General features: G+C 37.9%; 1 protein-coding gene across 2 annotated transcripts in view; it reads right to left on the bottom strand.

The window, feature by feature from the left end:
• znf277 (zinc finger protein 277) overlaps nt 1-18,617 on the bottom strand; it is a 66,274-nt gene that overhangs the window by 13,912 nt on the left and 33,745 nt on the right. For both annotated transcript variants that reach the window (XM_059978247.1, XM_059978248.1), the window contains exons 5-9: nt 14,324-14,415; nt 10,787-10,897; nt 5,882-6,014; nt 3,522-3,589; nt 592-688 (exon numbers count right to left, since the gene is read on the bottom strand). In XM_059978247.1, the coding sequence (XP_059834230.1) occupies nt 592-688; nt 3,522-3,589; nt 5,882-6,014; nt 10,787-10,897; nt 14,324-14,415 (501 nt within the window). The remainder of the gene's footprint in view (nt 1-591; nt 689-3,521; nt 3,590-5,881; nt 6,015-10,786; nt 10,898-14,323; nt 14,416-18,617) is intronic.

Genomic DNA, 18,617 nt, shown 5'->3' with positions numbered 1-18,617 from the left:
AGTTATTTCGCGTTTAAGAGCACAGTTGAATATGAATATGCATTAGCAATTTTTAAGAATCTTGCTGAGTGTAAATCCAAATTAGTGCTAATTTATGGACCGATGGTGTGATGTGGCTTCAAATACAACAGTAAAAAACTGCAGTGTCTCACTTAGTTATCAGTGAACACAAGCTAAAACAATCCAAACTACCAGTAATTCCCTTCACTCTTCCCAATCAATGAATGACTTCTGGTATCATCATTATATCAGTTTTGAAACTAACGTCATTTCTGACCTAAATGAGTCTGCCGTATAATGGTATTTTAGCTATTTAATAACAAAATAATAAAATTATTCACTGTGGGCTAAAATATAATTGGATACTGAAAAATAGTGAACATTTTTGAAAATAATCAACCAATCGTTTTCTTTAACTTCATTTCATTTACTTTAATTCATTTTTTAAAAATTACTTGTTCCATTTCTTTTTTGAAATGCTTTCTTTTTAGGTTAGACAACAGACTAATTTATAAAGGCAGTCTGCAGACAGCTAGGCAGACTGGTTCATGCTCTTAACAAATTTTATGTTATTCTTTGCCTTAGTTTTACCTTCATGTGAAGGTGTAGTTTTTCAGTTGAATCTTTTGCTTTTTCACAGAAAAGACAAACAGCACACATTGGGTTGCCTTGCCAATCAGACCAATCACTGCAAATAGAGCATAAAAATGAGACAAGGATAAATAAACACAGGCTGAGGGAGCTCAAGAACTATGACATAAGTCTTAACATGGGGAAATGTGATGTCACTTGCTTTTGATCTGAGAAGGACAAATCGAAATGTTTTTTCAATGGTGATTATTTTAGAGAATCAAATCATGTCTTCTAGTGTGACTCTGTGATTTTGTGGTATACTACCTACAGGGACAGCTAAGTCTTATAATACTAAGATAATTCAAATTTATCTCTGTGCCGATCTATTCAAATTTATCTCAGAAAATTCCTAGTGCAAACTGGTGCACAATATACATGCAATAACATTTTCAAGTAGCAGCACTTCTTCCCCAGTTGGTGCTGGCCAGGTTTTTATTACATTGCTTTGGATTCTGCTGTATAAGAGCATTGCTCAGATTTTGCTGGAGGTGAAGTTATAATCTTGGTAACTCCAAGATAAATGGTCTGATGTTGCAAGAAATTTACCCGTTGCAGAAAGAATCCCATCTCATTCATGGACGGTCCCAAGCCTGGCTGTGAAAGGAGGAGGGTCGGTCATGGAACGAGCAACCCTGTACCATAAAAACACAGTGCTACAGAAACATCAACAGAAGCCCTGGGGACCTCATCCCTGAGAGAGGAAGGATCTTTGCCTAGAAGTGAAAGACTGGCTCATGACAGTGGACGCTGCTGAGGTCTTGTTGGCAGCCTATACCCCAGTAGAGGTGATGGGCTTAAGAAGAAGAAAGGATTCTGCAGTTCTCCCGTTGCTTCTGTGTCAGTTGGGTAGAAAGGCAAGTGGAGAGCAGTGCAAAAATGACTGCTTTGCTATTTTGAGGTTTGTTACTTCACTGACAGAAATACAATCGGAACAAAATTGTCAGCCCAAGTTTCTTGGCTGGATTTTGGTGGCAAGCAAGTTATATAAATAATGGATAAAACATGTCCAAGCACAGATTTGAGTGGGAGCCCATTTTGTATATATCATGTCAAGTTGCATTGGTCTCCAGGATATATACACACTGGAGCTTCTGTCTTGAATTTTGGACATCAAACAGCTTGAAGAACATGCTGGCTTTGAAACTGATACTGCATACTTTCCCCATTATTATAATGATTTAATATTAGGAAAAGATGAATAAGTCACAGCAAATTAGGCCAATGAAAAGATCTTGGAGTGGATTAAGTCCTGTCTGACACAAAGCTATCAGATGTCAGTCTTCACATCTTTATGATATAACTATCATGATTGTCATAAGGAAATGTCCTTTACCCAAACACCTTCTGTTTCTTTATATTGACCAGTTATCTTTCAGAAAGGCCAAGAAGTGTTTATTCCCTGTCAACTCTACTCTGGTCAGCTCCCCATACAATATGCTTAAAGATCAATAACATTCATTACTGCAGCAGGGTCTTGATAACATCCAGAATTGTAACAGGCAACTGAAACGACATCCCTGTTACAGAAACATTTGGAGCAAGAGATCTTCTTTGGCTTGAAATGGAGGTCAACACTGCTGAAGCTTACAATGTTAACAACATTAACCAGAAGCTTCCCTGGATAAAATAAACACTGAGGTCCATATAAGTAAAAGTTGAGCATTCTGTCAGGTAGTTTACCTCCTGACCCCTCACTGTCTGTACGTGTCTAGTGACTGACTACAGCAGTGTAGAGAAACACTGCAGTTTAGCCTTCTCCAGAACAGTCCACACATTACCATTCTGGTTGGAACGCTATTAGGTTGTCTCCTTTTGAAAAAAATAGAAAACAAATAGAGGAGAAGCTCAATGCATATCTTCATAAGTTTACCAGGAATGAGAGAACGCTGAGAATTTTGTTCAAATTCATTCAATCTAAATTTCATCACAGCAATAGTGCTTAACATATTATTTACCCAACCACCCTTAATTTGGTCTGTCATCGGCGATGTCATGTGGAACACACTGATTGTACAAAGGTATCGAAATGCAGCTTAAACTTGCTGAGCCAGGAATTGTGGAAGAGACATCCGGTAATGAAAATCTCTGGCAAGATGTACAATTTTATCAATATTTCTGCTGAACACAGAGTAAAATTCTAACAGCATTAACCTTGATATTGTTAAATCAAGTGTGTATTAATACTGCTGGATAAAGCATAAAAGATCTTTATCAATAAAAGTACTGATCAGCCACGTGCGGAGCTGAGAATTTCTGCATTACAGCTTATAAAGCTGATTAAACCGCAGTAAATACACCATGTGTGTGAAGTACTATTTACAGTGTTATGAATCACCATAATATTGCAATGGCTCATAATGGTTATGTTACTCCCTGATACACTTGTGGAAGGTGTAACGATTTTATGTCAGAAAAATTAAAAATTTAACGTCAATGTTCTGGCAGCTCCAGGTGTTAAAATGTAGCTGCATCCCCTGCCAATTCAGGGTAAGTTGTAAGACACCACTCCACCTCACTATGAGGGAAAATAAGCTTATATCATCAGTTGGCCACTGGCCAATGAAACAGAGATATGAATTAAAATCCCAAAGGAATCTGTAACCGATTCACATCCTTCCTTTCTCCTTAAGAAAGGATATGAGCATGAATTACTAACTTCGGATCAAGTTAAAAGATACTCTTAATAAAGAAAATTGAATAAAGTTTAAGATATCATGCACTTTCTCTAAATAAAAATAACAAAAACAAGCTGGTAATTTTGTAGTCTGTGGACGATGAATTACAAGACTTTATTGCTGCTTTGTAAAACAACTGCAAACTATCATTTTACCACAGTAACTTTGCTTAGAGTGATGACAAAAACAGTTTGAAATTAGATAACTACGTACTCATCCAGCTCTTCAATGATTTCACTGTCATCTTCAGACTGAACTTCCTCCCAGTTCTTTCCAAACTCCTGAAATAAGTCAACAAGTTTGCTCAATTCTAGGGGAAATCAAACATATTCAAGCTGTAGTAGTTAAGCTCATTCCTTTTGAAGTAGAATGATGCCCGAGAATGTTTGTGAGGATTCAGCCAATGTGCAGAGTGGCAATGCAAGTTGACCAGTCTTTTATAAATCTTTTATAAGGCCTTACTTCTGTCAGATTACTTAATATAAATAAATTGGAATGCACATCAGTGTCCTTAAATTATTTTTCGGTGCATTAGACAAGTTTAAAGGAAAATTATCTATTGATTTTACAAGTATAAACTTACATTTTGTTTAGAATGGAATTCATGTAATTGCACTTGGTGAAACAGTGCAAAAGATTAGGGAAAAACAAATTTGGTGTACTGTTGTGGCAGCACCTCAGGTTTCAAATAATTGGATAAATTAAATATTTGAGAGCACTAACAATAAGTTCATTCTTTAAAAAGGGATAATTGGACCCATTTGAAGTATGCTGTTATCAATTTGACATTATATGGCTGTAATGCAAACCAACAGCCTTAATTGATAAGTGTAATTGTTAAACTGCAATACTTCAGACAGTTACAATAATGTTACTACATGACTTACAAATGCATTCGGACTGTTAGAGCAATGCCAAGTTCCAAAACAAAGTTTAACCATTTAAAATGGCTTTTTACTACATTCACAATGCTGTCTCTGAGCAGTTTAAAATATTAGGCATAATAACCTTTCATTATTATTGCTGATGAAATGAAAAACTGACGCCACATTGACATAATGTAAACCGAGCAAAAATATGTAAGAAGTCTATTTGACACAGTTAGTGAGTGATGACAGACTAATGTCATGCATTGTAAAATCACAAGTTTAATGAACAAAACATGTTTTAGGAAGAGAATTAACAATTAGTACTGCAAAAGAAACTCATCAGTCTTGCAGTGCAGTGCAATGTATTTGCTGAGTGATATGCCAAAGCTTGGTGCAGCTGCCCAGAAGATCTCTATGGGCAAAGTCTACAGTATGAAGCTCTTCTGCCATTGTACACCTTGGGGCCAGAACCTATATAGAAATTCTTGGATTGTTTTCTAAAGAAATGTTTGCAAAGGATATCATGTTGAACTAAAAAATGGTGACATAGATGTAATCTACAAGCTTTAAAAGTATTTTTAAAACAAAATGTAGATCTGAAAAGGAAAATGATATAGAGTAAAACATAATCTTAATTAAGAGCTCTGAAGCAAACCAGTACTGAACTATACAATTTAAATGTGTTTTAGTTCAATTAATTACCATCAGAAATGTAGTCATTTTTGTAATGCAAGAAATATGACAGGCAATTTGCTCGCAATGGGACTAGGGGTTGATATCTGATTGTAGCAGTAACTAGGGTGAAACGCGTGGAGCATCAACCATGCTCTGGTGTCTGGTGTGCAACTTAAAGCTGCATCCTACTTTGAGGCAAAGGAGCTATCAACTAGCCTTATTTGAATGTTCCATGATTGCTGTCGTATAACTAACACGTTTGGAGCAATTCTAAACAAAATTGCTTTGATCAACACTCAAAAACATCCAGCATTTTGTGTGTGTGGCACAATTATTATGTGTTATTTGTTAGAATTTTCTGCTATTAACTCATTTAAGAGTTTAATGCCTGGGCTAATTGGAAGAAAGAGTTGATAATTTGTCTTATATATGTGTGTGTGCTAATTGGGGGAAAAAAGTCCCAGTGCAGGGACTCAACCCATATTATTGAAATTTCTACCCCCTCCCCCTCCCCCAAAGATGCTGCTGGATTTGCTGTTCCTCTAGCAGATTGTTTGTTGCTCCAGATTCCAACATCTGCAGTCTCTTGTGTCTGCAAATAAAACTTGCAGGAACTGGAAGTCAGTAATAAGCAACGATGCTGTTTACAACACAACAAATAATGAAAAGAGAAACAGAGTCACTATTTCATGACAATGGCCCTTCATCAAAGTTCAAAGTCTGAATGCAAGCATGTTTTGGCTGCAGGAATTGGGAGGGAGGAGAGAATAAAGGAAGAACTATCTCTGAATAATTGTGGATAAAAGTTGTAAAGGGAACAATTATTTTCATGTACCTATAGTATTTTTCTTCTGTCTCTAACTGCAGGAAGTACTGGCAATCTCTACAACACTGACGTAGACACCTACATCTCTCCTTTTACGTAACTAGTTACTAATCCGAAACGTTGACTGCTTCTCTCCCCATGGATGCTGCCTAAACTACTCAATAATCTCCTTTCTTCATTCCAAAGCTATACAGAAATCTTACCAGATAGTTGATAGTGTAAAATCTGTCGTACTCCTGATTTTTGGCATTGATTCTACGGTGCTGCTTCTTCCTCATATGATCTCTGAGTGTATGTTTGTCACGAAATGTTTTCTCACAATACAAACACTGCAAACTGCAAAAAAAAATACATCAGTCAAGAATGCATTTGTTCCTAAATACTTAATGCACTATAAATAGGTTCAATCACTACTTTATCTGAAAAATATAAAAATTTAATTTCTTATTGTCCTGTACAGTAATTATCTCTGTGACTGTACAACTGCACTGACGTCAAGATTAAAATGATAAAAGGAAATTAATATTCAATATTTTTATTTATGTTGATTGAATACTAAAACCATGAATAGAACTTTCATGCATGAACAATAGTCAAGTAATTCAACTGTACACAAAAAAATTATTAGAAAACTGACGGCAATCAGAGGGGAAAAATACATCAAGTAATGATAATCTGTCAGACACCTTTGACAAATAGTGTGAAATAAGATTCAAGAATAAATTTGGGAAAAAACTGAACATGTCCATCCAAGAGAAAAATTTTCTAGATTATGATAAGGAACATGAGAAACATATTTCAAACATCTGATACAAGTAGGATGGGTCAACTAGCCTCCTTGTGTACAACATCATCTGTGCGTTTTTGTTTACATTTCTGGGAAGCTATATCCTTGAACACATGGAAAACAACAGTTACAATTTCAGGCTTTCATCAACCCTTTCAGCAGTATTCATTTACTACTGTAAACATGGCAATGAGAAACATGAAACATGAGTTTCAGTGGAGTTAACATATTGCCTGACATTTTCCAATTTTTAAAAAATATGTCCAGGGCAGGATGCCACGTAGGAAGAACAAAGCGGTGAACTACAAACTACCCTCCCTCTGACTGCAATATTTATTCAAGGTTGCACTTTCACTCAGCAAGCCAAAAATAATCCAAGTGGTTGAAGAGTTTTTAAATGGAGATGCAAGGATGTACAAAGAATTAATAAGTGGTAAACTAATGTTGCAGAGAGACAGGGGAATGCAGAGAAGGAATGGAATGTCTTTGGTCAAGAGACTAAGTTTGTCCAAATGTCACAATGCTCTGAGGGCTAACTTGTTAACAAATTAAGGAAGTTGGTGACAAAAATAAATAGCAAAAGAATACATTGGTCTGACCTTCTGGGTATTCCCAGCATTCACCTTTTCCCTCTGATTTCTAGAAACTGTTATATTCTCTGTCCCAAGATACCGAACAGGAAAAACAACTCAACAGCATTCTCCCCGACAACAGCAGACATGCATCATAGCACCAGGGAGGTTTAACAGCAGGCAAATAGCAAAGATTAAAATAAATCCTGGTTGTAAAATGTTATATACTGTAATCTTTTAACTATATGAATTCTAATGTTTTATTAAGTTTTTTCTTTGCATTACCAAAAAGTGGAGGTCTACTTCCATTTACACAAGCTTCTGGGTAAGACCATCTGAGGGAGCAAACACGAGGAAATCTGCAGATGCTGGAAATTCAAACACCAACACACACAAAATGCTGGTGGAACACAGCAGGCCAGGCAGCATCTATAGGGAGAAGCAATGTCAACATTTCGGGCCGAGACGTCAACAGCACTTCTCTCTACAGATGCTGCCTGGCCTGCTGTGTTCTACCAGCATTTTGTGTCCATCTCAGGGAGTTGTGTTTTCCCAACAGACACCTGGAAAGGTAACTCTGCCTTGAATTTTCTTTTGTAATGTAGCTTTATATTGTAACTGTCATTTACTACTTCAGCTGTTGCTGTGCTACATCTACTTATACCCACTGTGTAACCTGTGGGAAGGGTGGGATGAAGAATTCTTTTCCAAAACCCGCTGAAAGGCTGACTGCAGAAATCCTTTCTGGACGTGGTGAAACAGAAACTATTCTAACTCAAAGATGATGTTTTGAAGTTTGTGAATATTTCTAAAATAGGAGTGCAATCATTTTCCTGATTTGGCAACTGATGCTGGTAAGCTTTGCTATGGATTTAACTTAAGCTTGTTTCAATTCCGTTGCAAGCTCTAAAACAAGTAAAAGCAATGAATTCTGATTAGGTGCTGGAATAGAACATAGAATAGTACAGCACATTACAGGCCCTTCGGCCCACAATGTTGTGCCAACCCTCAAAGCCTGCCTCCCATATAACCACCACCCCACCTTAAATTCCTCCATATACCTGTCTAGTAGTCTCTTGAACTTCACTAATATATCTGCCTCCACCACTGACTCAGGCAGTGCATTCCACGCACCAACCACTCTGAGTAAAAAACTTTCCTCTTAAACTCTATCCCTCGACTTATGAAAGCTAACACCCCATAAGCTTTCTTAATTACCCTATCTACCTGTGAGGCAACTTTCAGGGATCTGCGGACATGTACCCCCAGATCCCTCTGCTCCTCCACACTACCAAGTATCCTGCCATTTACTTTGTACTCTGCCTTGGAGTTTGTCCTTCCAAAGTGTACCACCTCACACTTCTCCAGGTTGAACTCCATCTGCCACTTCTCAGCCCACTTCTGCATCCTATCAATGTCTCTCTGCAATCTTCGACAATCCTCTACACTATCTACAACACCACCAACCTTTGTGTCGCCTGCCGTCTTGCCAACCCACCCTTCTACCCTCACATCCAGGCTGTTAATAAAAATCACGAAAAGCAGAGGTCCCAGAACAGGTCCTTGTGGGACACCACTAGTCACAACCCTCCAATTTGAATGTACTCCCTCCACCATGACCCTCTGGTTTCTGCAGGCAAGCCAATTCTGAATCCACCTGTCGAAACTTCCCTGGATCACATGCCTTCTGACTTTTTGAATAAGCCTACTGTGTGGAAACTTGTCAAATGCCTTACTAAAATCCATGTAGATCACATCCACTACACAACCCTCATCTATATGCCTGGTCACCTCCTCAAAGAACTCTATCAGGCTTGTCAGACACAATCTGCCCTTCATAAAGCCATGCTGACTGTCCCTGATCAGACCACAATTCTCTAAATGCCCATAGATCCCATCTCTAAGAATCTTTTCCAACAGCTTTCCCACCACAGACGTAAGGCGCACTGGTCTATAATTATGTGGACTATCCCTCCCTACTACCTTTTTTGAACAAGGGGACATTCGCCTCCCTCCATCTATAAGAAACATATCTGTGCCTACCACAGGCAAGAAAAGAAATTAATTGTAATGTCTTGCAAGTCATATCAATGCTGAATTTGTCAGGTAATATGCTGGAAAATCCAGCTACTTGGGCACAATGGTAATTTAGGGGTATCTAGTTATATATTATGTTCACCCAGCAAAGTTCACTTGGCCGACTAAGTGTGGAATAATTTCAACAAAGCTCAGGATTCCAAAACAGAGATTGCACATTGGAAGTAAGCAGTAGAACAAACTCAATTTTTGTACTCAAGACAAGATGTACGTTGTGATAAGTAAAACCAATCTGATCTGAGATGCTGAATAGACAAAGTTGCTTTAAGAAACAGCAAATTTCCTAAATGGAAAATGGCTTTTTGCCATATCCACAATTACTTTTTGGGATAGAATTCTTCAATTAGTTAATACATCATCGTTATGTGCCAAACATTCACTAATACAATTTAAGGTCGTACATAGGGCCCATATGTCTAAGGATAAATTAGCTCATTTTTACTCTCATATAAGTCCTATTTGTGATAGATGTCATTCTGAAATTGCGTCTTTAACTCACATGTTTTGGTCGTGTTCATTTTTGGAGAAATATTGGAAAGATATTTTTGATATTATTTCTGCGGTTTTGAATATTGATTTACAACCTCATCCTATTACCGCAATTTTTGGTTTACCAATGTTAGATTCACTGCATTTATCTTCTTCAGCCCGTCGAATGATTGCATTTCTAACTCTGATGGCTAGAAGATCTATATTGTTGAATTGGAAAGAAATTGATCCTCCCACTGTATTTAATTGGTTCTCTCAAACTATGTTATGTTTAAATTTAGAAAAAAATTAGAAGTGGTACTTTTGAGACTTCTATTAAATTTGAAAAGTTATGGAGACCATTTATTCAACATTTTCATATGATGTAATATGACCCTGTGCCAAGTTCATTTGATTTCCCAGCTTTCAGCTTATGTATTTTGAGAGGACCGGAAGTGACGGCATTGATGAATACCTAGTTTTGTGAGATATTATAAACAGCCCGCTTTTTTTTTTCCTTCTCTTTTGTTTTTTTTCTTTTATATTACTTATTAGTTATAGTTATTAGATTAGATTAGCTAGTTCTGCATTATATAAATTTTTTTTGTTTTTTTTTCTTTCTTTTTTCTGTTTTTTTTATATTATACATTATGAAATATTTAGATTTACTATGTCCATACATATATCTTATGGCTTATGTCTTGGTAAACTCATTTATATTGTAACTATTATGTATGTTTTTTTTTCATATGTAATGGAATGTGTATGTTGGTAATTTCTTTATCAATATATCATCTGTATTCTGTCCATATTACTAATATTAATAAAAAGATTTAGAAAGAAAGAAAACAATTACTTAAATTGCTTTGTTGGTGAAAATCTCCAACTTGAATCTAAATCTGAATCAGTCTGACATGGGTGAGGATTGAGAAGACTAATTGTAACTGCTCAAAAGTCCTTTTCATTCAAATCTGTTTACAGCAGGCATATTGCAGACTGTCCACTAACCTCAAGAACAATTTGCTCTGTTAAATTTTGTGAGCAGGTAGACTACATTAGTTGATAAAAGGAGCAATATGACTTAACTGCCCCATCCATTGTAACTGGAAACAAACTAACATCACTCAATAGTTATTATCTTTGATTTACAAGCCTATTCAATCATATAAATAAAAAATACATACTTATCCATTTTTTTCTGCACCAAATCCAGAAACTCATTGCAGTACACGATGTTGTCCGGAAGACCCACATTGAAAGCATGATCTTTGGCCATATGATTAAAGAGAACCGCTCTGAATGTGTATTTAAAATAAAATAATAGAATTTTAAACATTTACTATGCAAACCCATGCTAACATAGAAAAGTTATATTTGTGTTCTGAGAGTGCAGGGTAACGTCTGAAATGAAAATCTAAAAGAAAAGTAAGCACTTGTTTTAACTTGCTAAGCAGCCTCATGTGCAGCACCTTGTCAAAGGCCTTCTGAAAATCCAAGTAAATTACATCCGCTAACTCTCCTTTGTCCATCCTGCCTATTTCCTCAAAGAATTCCAACATAATTTTTGGGCAAGAATTCCACCTGAAACCATGCTGACTTTGGCTTATTGTATCATGTGGCCCCAAGTACTCCAAAACCTCATCCCAATTAATGGATTCCAACAGCTTCCCAACCACTCAAATCAGGCTAACTGGCTTATATGCCATCTCATAGGCATTCTACAAATTCCCTCGGGATCCAGCACCAAACTGATTTTCCCAATCTACGTGCATATTGAAATCCCCCATGACTACTTCAACATTACCATTATTACATGCCTTTTCTAATTTTCATTGTAATTTGTATCCCACATTCTGGCCACTGTTCAGAAGACTGTATATAACTTCCTTGAGGGTTTTTTGTTTAAACCCTTACAGTTTCTTAACTCTACCCACAAGAATTCTGCATTTTCTGATCCTATATCACCTCCTCTTAAGGATTTGATTTCATTTTCTACCAACAGAGCAACCCCACCCCCTATGCCTGCAAGCCTAGCCGTCATTTCAATACAATGTGTATCCTTGGATGTTAAGCTTTCAACTCTTGATTTTCTTTCAGCCATGCCACCACATTGCATCTGCCAATCTCTAAACGTGCTATGTAACCATCTATCTTATTTCGTATACTGCGCGCATTCAAATATAACACCTTTAGTCCTGTATTCATCCCCTATTCGATTTTGCCCATATCAACTTAGTCCACTGATTGTAATATTGCTCAATCATTGGCCTGTTCTTCCTCACAGTATCACTTGAATACCAATTGCCCCATCCTCAACTCTATCAGTCCAAATTATTCCCTTGCCAAATTAGTTTAAACCCTCCTCAACAGCTGCAGCAAACCTGCCTACAAGATTATTGGCCTCCTAAATTCAGGTGTAACCCATCCTTTTTGTACAGGTTAAACCTTCCCCAGGAGAGATCCCAATAATCCAGAAATCTGAAACCTTGTCCCCTGCACCACTTCTTCAGCCACTCTTTCATCTATACAATCATCCTATTCCTGCTCTGTCTAACAGGTGGTACTGGGATTAATCCAGAAATTACTACCCTAGAGGTCATTCTCTTCAGAATCTTCCCTAACTCCCTATACTCACCGTACAAGACCTCTTCCCCCTTATCATTTGTGTCAATGTGCACCATAATCTCTGGCTGCTCACCTTCCCTCTTGAGAACCCTCTGCAGCTGCTCTGAACCATCCTGGACTCTAGCACCCGGGAAGGAACACACCATCCTAATGTCTTTTTTGTGGCCATTGAATCCGTTGTCTGTCTCTTTAACTCTCCTATCACTATCACCCTGCTTGACTTTAATGCTTCCTGTGGAACAATGGAGCTGGCCACGGTGCCGCTCATCTGGCTGTTGCTGATGTGCTCCGATAGGTCAGCCCCCCACCCCGTCAGCAATATCCAAAGGGGTGACTTGTTGCTGAGGGGAATGGTCACAGAGGAATCCTGCATTGATTGCTTATTTCCCTTGCTTCTCTTGATGGTCATCCATCAGCTATCTGAAGCCTGCACCCTAGGTATTTCCACTTCAGTAAAAGTCTCATCAATGAGGGTTTCAATGTCCTGGATGACCTTGAAAACTTCCTGCTCAAGCTCCAGTTCCTTGATCTTTTCAGTTAGGATCTGCAGATTGTTAATTAGAACAATCTGCAGCTCCTGTTAATCTGACTGGCAGGAGGCAATGAGTGAGGCTGCCGGTGACGAGTGGTGTTCTGCAGGAGTCATTATTGGGACCACTTCTTTTCACATTATATGCCAATGATTTGGAAGATGAAATTGACAGTTTTGTGGTGAAGCTTGCAGAAGATACGAAGATAGGTGGAGGGACAGGTTTGTGTTGAGGAAGCAGAGAGTCTGCAGAAGCACTTCAAATGGGAGAAATGGCAAAGAAATGGCAGATGGAATATACTGTAGGGAAGTGTATGGTCATGCACTTTGGTAGGAGGAATAAAAGTTAAGTCTATTTTCTAAATGGGGAGAAAATTTGAAATTATATATACAAAAGGACTTGGAAGTCCTTGTGCAGGATTCCCAAAAGGTTAACTTGTAGGTGAAGTCGGTGGGACGGAAGGCAAATACAATGTTAACATTCGTTCTGAGAGCACCAGAATATCAGTGCAAGGATGTAATACTGAGGCTTTATAAGACATTGGTTAAACCACTCGGAGTATTGTGAGCTGTTTTGAGCCCCATATTTAAAAAAAAGATATGCTGGTATTGGAGAGGGTTCAGAGGAGGTTCACTAGAATGATTCTGAGAATGAAAGGATTCACATATAAGGAATGTATGATGATTCCAGGCCTCACCGGAGTTTAGCAGACAGAAGAGGGGATTCTCACTGAAACCTATCTAATATTAAAAGGCCTAGATAGAGTGGATGTGGAAAGGATGCTGCCTACAAGGGGTGAGTCTAGGACCAGAATAGAACATCTATTTAGAACAGAGATGAGAAGGAATTTCTTTAGCCAAAGAGTGGTGTATCTATGGAATTCATTGCCACTGATGACTGTGGAGGCCAAGTGATTGAGTATATTTAAAGCTGAGGTTGATAGGTTCTTGATTAGTCAGTGTGTCAAAGGTCAGAGAGAGAAGGCAGGAGAATGGGGGTAAGAAGGATAATAAATCAGCCATGACGGAATGGGAGGGTTAGGGTTAGACTAACCCTCTGCGGAGCAGACTTGATGGGCTGAATGGCTTAATTCTGCTCCTATGTCTTATGGTCTTAGATTACCAGAAGTGAAATGCTTCATTAACATAATTTCAATGATCAGTTCTTGTTCTCAGAAATTGCTAATATCCGAAAGTTTTACAATACATAAACACCAAAAATGGACACATGTGCAAAGCGTGTTTAAATTTGCTTATTAAAAGAGAAGGTTGTGGGAGGTAGGAGTTAGGAAATCACAGCACCTGAGTATTTGAGGTTGAGGATTTCTAATGCAAGAGAAAAATAAATTAGAAGTATGTGGTGATTTATACATTATTGAAGGATTAGATTTGGTCTGAGAATTCTCTCAGTAAGATTGCTCTAGATCCATTATTTCATGTGGCAAGCAATTTAATAAATTTTCATTCAAAGCTTTGTTGTAAAAGGTTATCTGTGATAAAAATTCATAAAGTTCATCTGAATCTTTCTCTAAGCTAGAAAAATATAACTGCCTTAGAAAATACATACCTGTTTCCTGCAAATTCTTCATTACAAAACATACAGATACGATAAAAATTGTTGTCATTCCTTTCCACCTGTTGCTGTTCCAATACTTCTTCCTGTGTGAAAGGAATAGAGTTAGGAAAACCAATCCTGCCCATGCGATTTTTATTATCAAGAACACTGAGCAAATCAGGTATATTAGCTTATAAAATACTTACTTAATAAATTGTACAAGCTGATAGATGATATTATGTAAAGAATACCCAAGAAAAGCAATACATCAGACCGTACTCAGAAAGATCTAACTCATAGAGCAAAAGAACACAGCTCTAAAATAGGAAATGACTCGATGATTCATAAATAAGAAACAGGCATCAAAGAGTAACAGAATGAAGATGGAAGAACACAATTTTGTTAAAGTTAAGTTTTGCAGGAACTCTGAAAATTAGGAGAAACAGTGAGGTGATGGGGTGGTGCTAGTTTTCAATGAGGGCTTCAAATGTTAGGTGCATATTGGTAAAGGCTGGAGTATCACCATAAAGTGGAGGGCAGGAACTGTGTAGTGGATGATAAAGGTGGCCAGAATCAGAGGACAGGATGGTACAGAAATAGAAGTTGGACTGGTGGAAATTGAAGGGATACAAGACAGGAGAGTGCAGTGAAAGTATTCGGATGATGGGTAACGAACAGCAAGTGAGAATAAATGTGATAGGAGGAGTTCCAAATAAGTTGCAAATCTTGGAAGACAAGCCAAGAAGGTCAATCAAGATAAAGAGTCTGAAGTAATTAAAATTGAAGCCAAGTATTGTAAAAGTGGTGGAGTGAGACAATAGTTAAACAGTGCTATAGAAATGAACAAAATGATAGGTTTCAAGCACAACTGGGTATTACAACAGTTCATTTAGTCTCGAGTTAATCTTATAAAGGCAGGTGAAATAGATTTGTTTTCAGAAGTTCAATTTGAAGAAAACTGATAACTTGATTCTTGGATATGGTCTAATTACACTCATATTTAAAATTGTGCTATCAATCTAGGGGTAGAAATGTGGTATTTCAGATGATGTTGGCAATGGGCAGAAATACTAGAAGATCATTAGAAGGCATCTCATGGCAACAGTTCAGGAACAGGAGCAGAAACTGTATTTAGCGCAAGTGGTTCTGTGTCGAAACAGATAGAATGGAACTAAGCAAACATGTATGGTAAGGTTAAAAAGGGCAAATAAGCTATGATCAAACAGACTGAAATTAAAACTATTAGAGTATTAAATTTTGATATAATGTTCAAAAATATAAAAAATAGTGAGTTTAATCTAGGGTTAGACAAAATGGATACTGATGATCAGAGTGAACTTCATGAGTAAAAGTGTTTCATGCTGCGTTTCGCTCTGTGACTCAATGGTGGATTTTGCTTCTATTACTGTTGTAGCAAGGTCCTACATGACTACACCTCTCTGCATTAAGTTAAAATGCCAGATTCTCACATATTTCTTTGACTGGCCTTTAGATATGTGCTCGTTGAAGTGTTTTTTATTCTTCCATCTCATCAAATATTGTATAACTTTATGCCGCTCCTTTAAATTTCTGGTGAAAAGTAGCACATTTGATCTAATCTCTGACATGGAAATACTTTTCAGCTTGATATTCCTTCCAAAGTTCAAGAAAATTAAAGTTTGAAGGATTATGCTTTCAGCGGAGGATGGTGTTCCCACTGAGAGTCACTTTGAAGTTCAGAAGATAAAAACAATTACATGTTGTGGAGTGAGGGGAGATGTCAGGCTATGAATAGAGGAAACAGCGGGTGTGAGAGGAGATAAGTCCATTAAATGTGGAATAGAAGTGAAATGGAAAATAATGGATTCCAAAAAATTGGAGAAATAGGGGAGAACTGAAGTACCCATGTGAATAGCGTCTATGAGATGATGTCCAATAGGTCCAGATGCAAGATTTAAGTGAGGAAGGTCTTTTATTTTTGGAGGGTCATTTGAAATATTCTTCAACCTCTAAAATAATTCTGACATAGAGTTTGATAAATGAAAGCATAGTAAGGTAGTTTTTTTAAGGTTTTGATTTAAGGAAAGAGGAATAAAATCTGCATTTATCAGTAATACCCGCATCTTCTGAATGAATAAAATATATTTTGCAAACGTGACAGCATTGTGTAAAACACAACCAGTTAATTTGACCTTGCATTCAGGGACAATCCTAAGTGCAGACAGCTCGGATCACCACCAGTTCATAGATGGTATATGGTATATTTTGAAAGTTAACCAAATAAATAATATTACACTAAATCTGGTGAGTTCCAAATTATGATATTTCATCACTGCAAACAGGCCATATTAGTGAATTTTGCATTAAATAAGAACATAAAAACATAAGAAATAAGAGTAGGAGTAGGACACCTGGCCTGCCAAGCTTCCTCCGCTATTCAATAAGATCATGGCTGATCTAGCCATGGACTCATCTCCACCTACCTGCCTTTTCCCCAAAGCCTTTAATTCCCCTACAATGCAAAAATCTATCCAGCCTTGTCTTAAATATAAGAACTGAGGTAGCCTCTACTGCTTCTCTGAGTAGAGAATTCCGCAGATTCACCACCCTCTGGTTAAAGCAGTTCCTCCTCATCTCCATCCTAAATCTACTCCGCCGCATCTTGAGGCTATGTCCCCTAGTTCTAGACTCATCTATCAGTAGAAACAACCTTCCTATCTCATATAACCCTTTCATAATTTTATATGCTTCTGTAAGATCTCCTCTCATTGTGCTGAATTCCAGCGAGTACAGTCCCAGGCAACTCAGTCCCTCCTCATAGTGTAATCCCTTCATCTCTGGAATCAAACTGGTGAACCTGCTCAGCAGTGCCTCCAAAGCCAGTAGATCCTTCCTCAGGTAAGGAAACAGAACTGCACGCAGGATTCCAGGTACAGCCTCACCAGTACCCCCTGCAGCATAACATCCCTGCTCTTAAATTCAATCCCTCTAGCAATGAATGCAAACATCCCATTTGCCTTCTTGATAGTCTGCTGCACCTGCAAACCAACCTTTTGTGATTCAAGCACAAGCACTCCCAAGTCCCTCTGCACAGCAGCATGCTGCAGTTTTTTTTTACCATCCAAGTAATTATTTGCCCTTCCATTTTTCCTTCCAAAGTGGATGACGTTTCATTTACCAAGATTGTACTCCATCTGCCAGGCCCTTGCCCACTCACTTAACCTATCTATATCTCTCTGCAGACTTTCCATATCCTCTGCACAATTTACTTTTCCACTAAATTTAGTATCATCAGCAAACTTGGATGCACGAGACTCGGTCCTGTCTTCTAGATCATTAACATATATCGTGAACAGTTGTGGGCCCAGCACTGACCACTGTGGCACACCACTCTCCATTCATTGCCAAGTAGAGTAACGCACATGTATCCCAACTCTCTGTTTTCTGTTACTTAACCAATCCTCTATCCACGATAATACATCACACCCAACTCTATGCATCCTTATCTTATGGATAACTCTTTTATACAGCACCTTATCGAACGTCTTCTGGAAATCCAAGTCAATAACGTCCACCTGTTCCCCTCTATAAACTGTGCTTGTTATATCCCCAAAAAACTCCAGTAAGTTTGTCAAACAGGACCTGCCTTTGCTGAACCCGTGCAATGTCTGCCTGACAGATCGATTTCTTTCCAGATGCCTCGCTATTTCATCTTTAATGATAGCTTCAAGCACTTTACCAACCAGATGTTAAACTAACTGGCAAAAAGTTACCTGCTTTTTGCCTGCATCCTTTTCTGAACAGTGGGATGACATTTGCCATCTTTCAATCCACCGGTACCTGCCCAGAGTCGAGGGAAATTTGGTAAATTATCAACAAAGCCTCTACTATAACCTCTGCCATTTCTTTCAGTACCCTGCTGCATTCCATCAGGACCAGGAGACTTATCTATCTTTCAGGCCCACAAGTTTGCTCAGCACTACCTCTTCAGTAAAAGCTATTGTATCAAGGTCCTCACTTCCCATCGCATTCATAACATTTCTCTTTGGCATGTTCAACGTGTCCTCCACCATGAAGACCGGCTCAAAATAGCCATTCAAAGACTTTGCCATTTCCACATTACCCAATATCAATTCCCCCTTCTTGTCCTTCAAGAGACCCACGTATTTTTGGTAATGAAATTAACTATAGTTCAACTTTGTTTAAAATTCAAAATTCAACTCAAAAGATTTCATTCTTAAGACTATGGCAATGACTAAATATTTCAATGGAATCTTTCTGTCATCATAAGTGGCAAAGTTGCAATTATTTATGCTTACATCGGTTA

This window comes from Hypanus sabinus, chromosome 8 (assembly GCF_030144855.1).
Source record: "Hypanus sabinus isolate sHypSab1 chromosome 8, sHypSab1.hap1, whole genome shotgun sequence".
In the NCBI taxonomy this organism is placed as follows: domain Eukaryota; kingdom Metazoa; phylum Chordata; class Chondrichthyes; order Myliobatiformes; family Dasyatidae; genus Hypanus; species Hypanus sabinus.
Note: the sequence above shows the minus strand (reverse complement) of the source record. Positions and strands in the feature narration are given on the sequence as shown.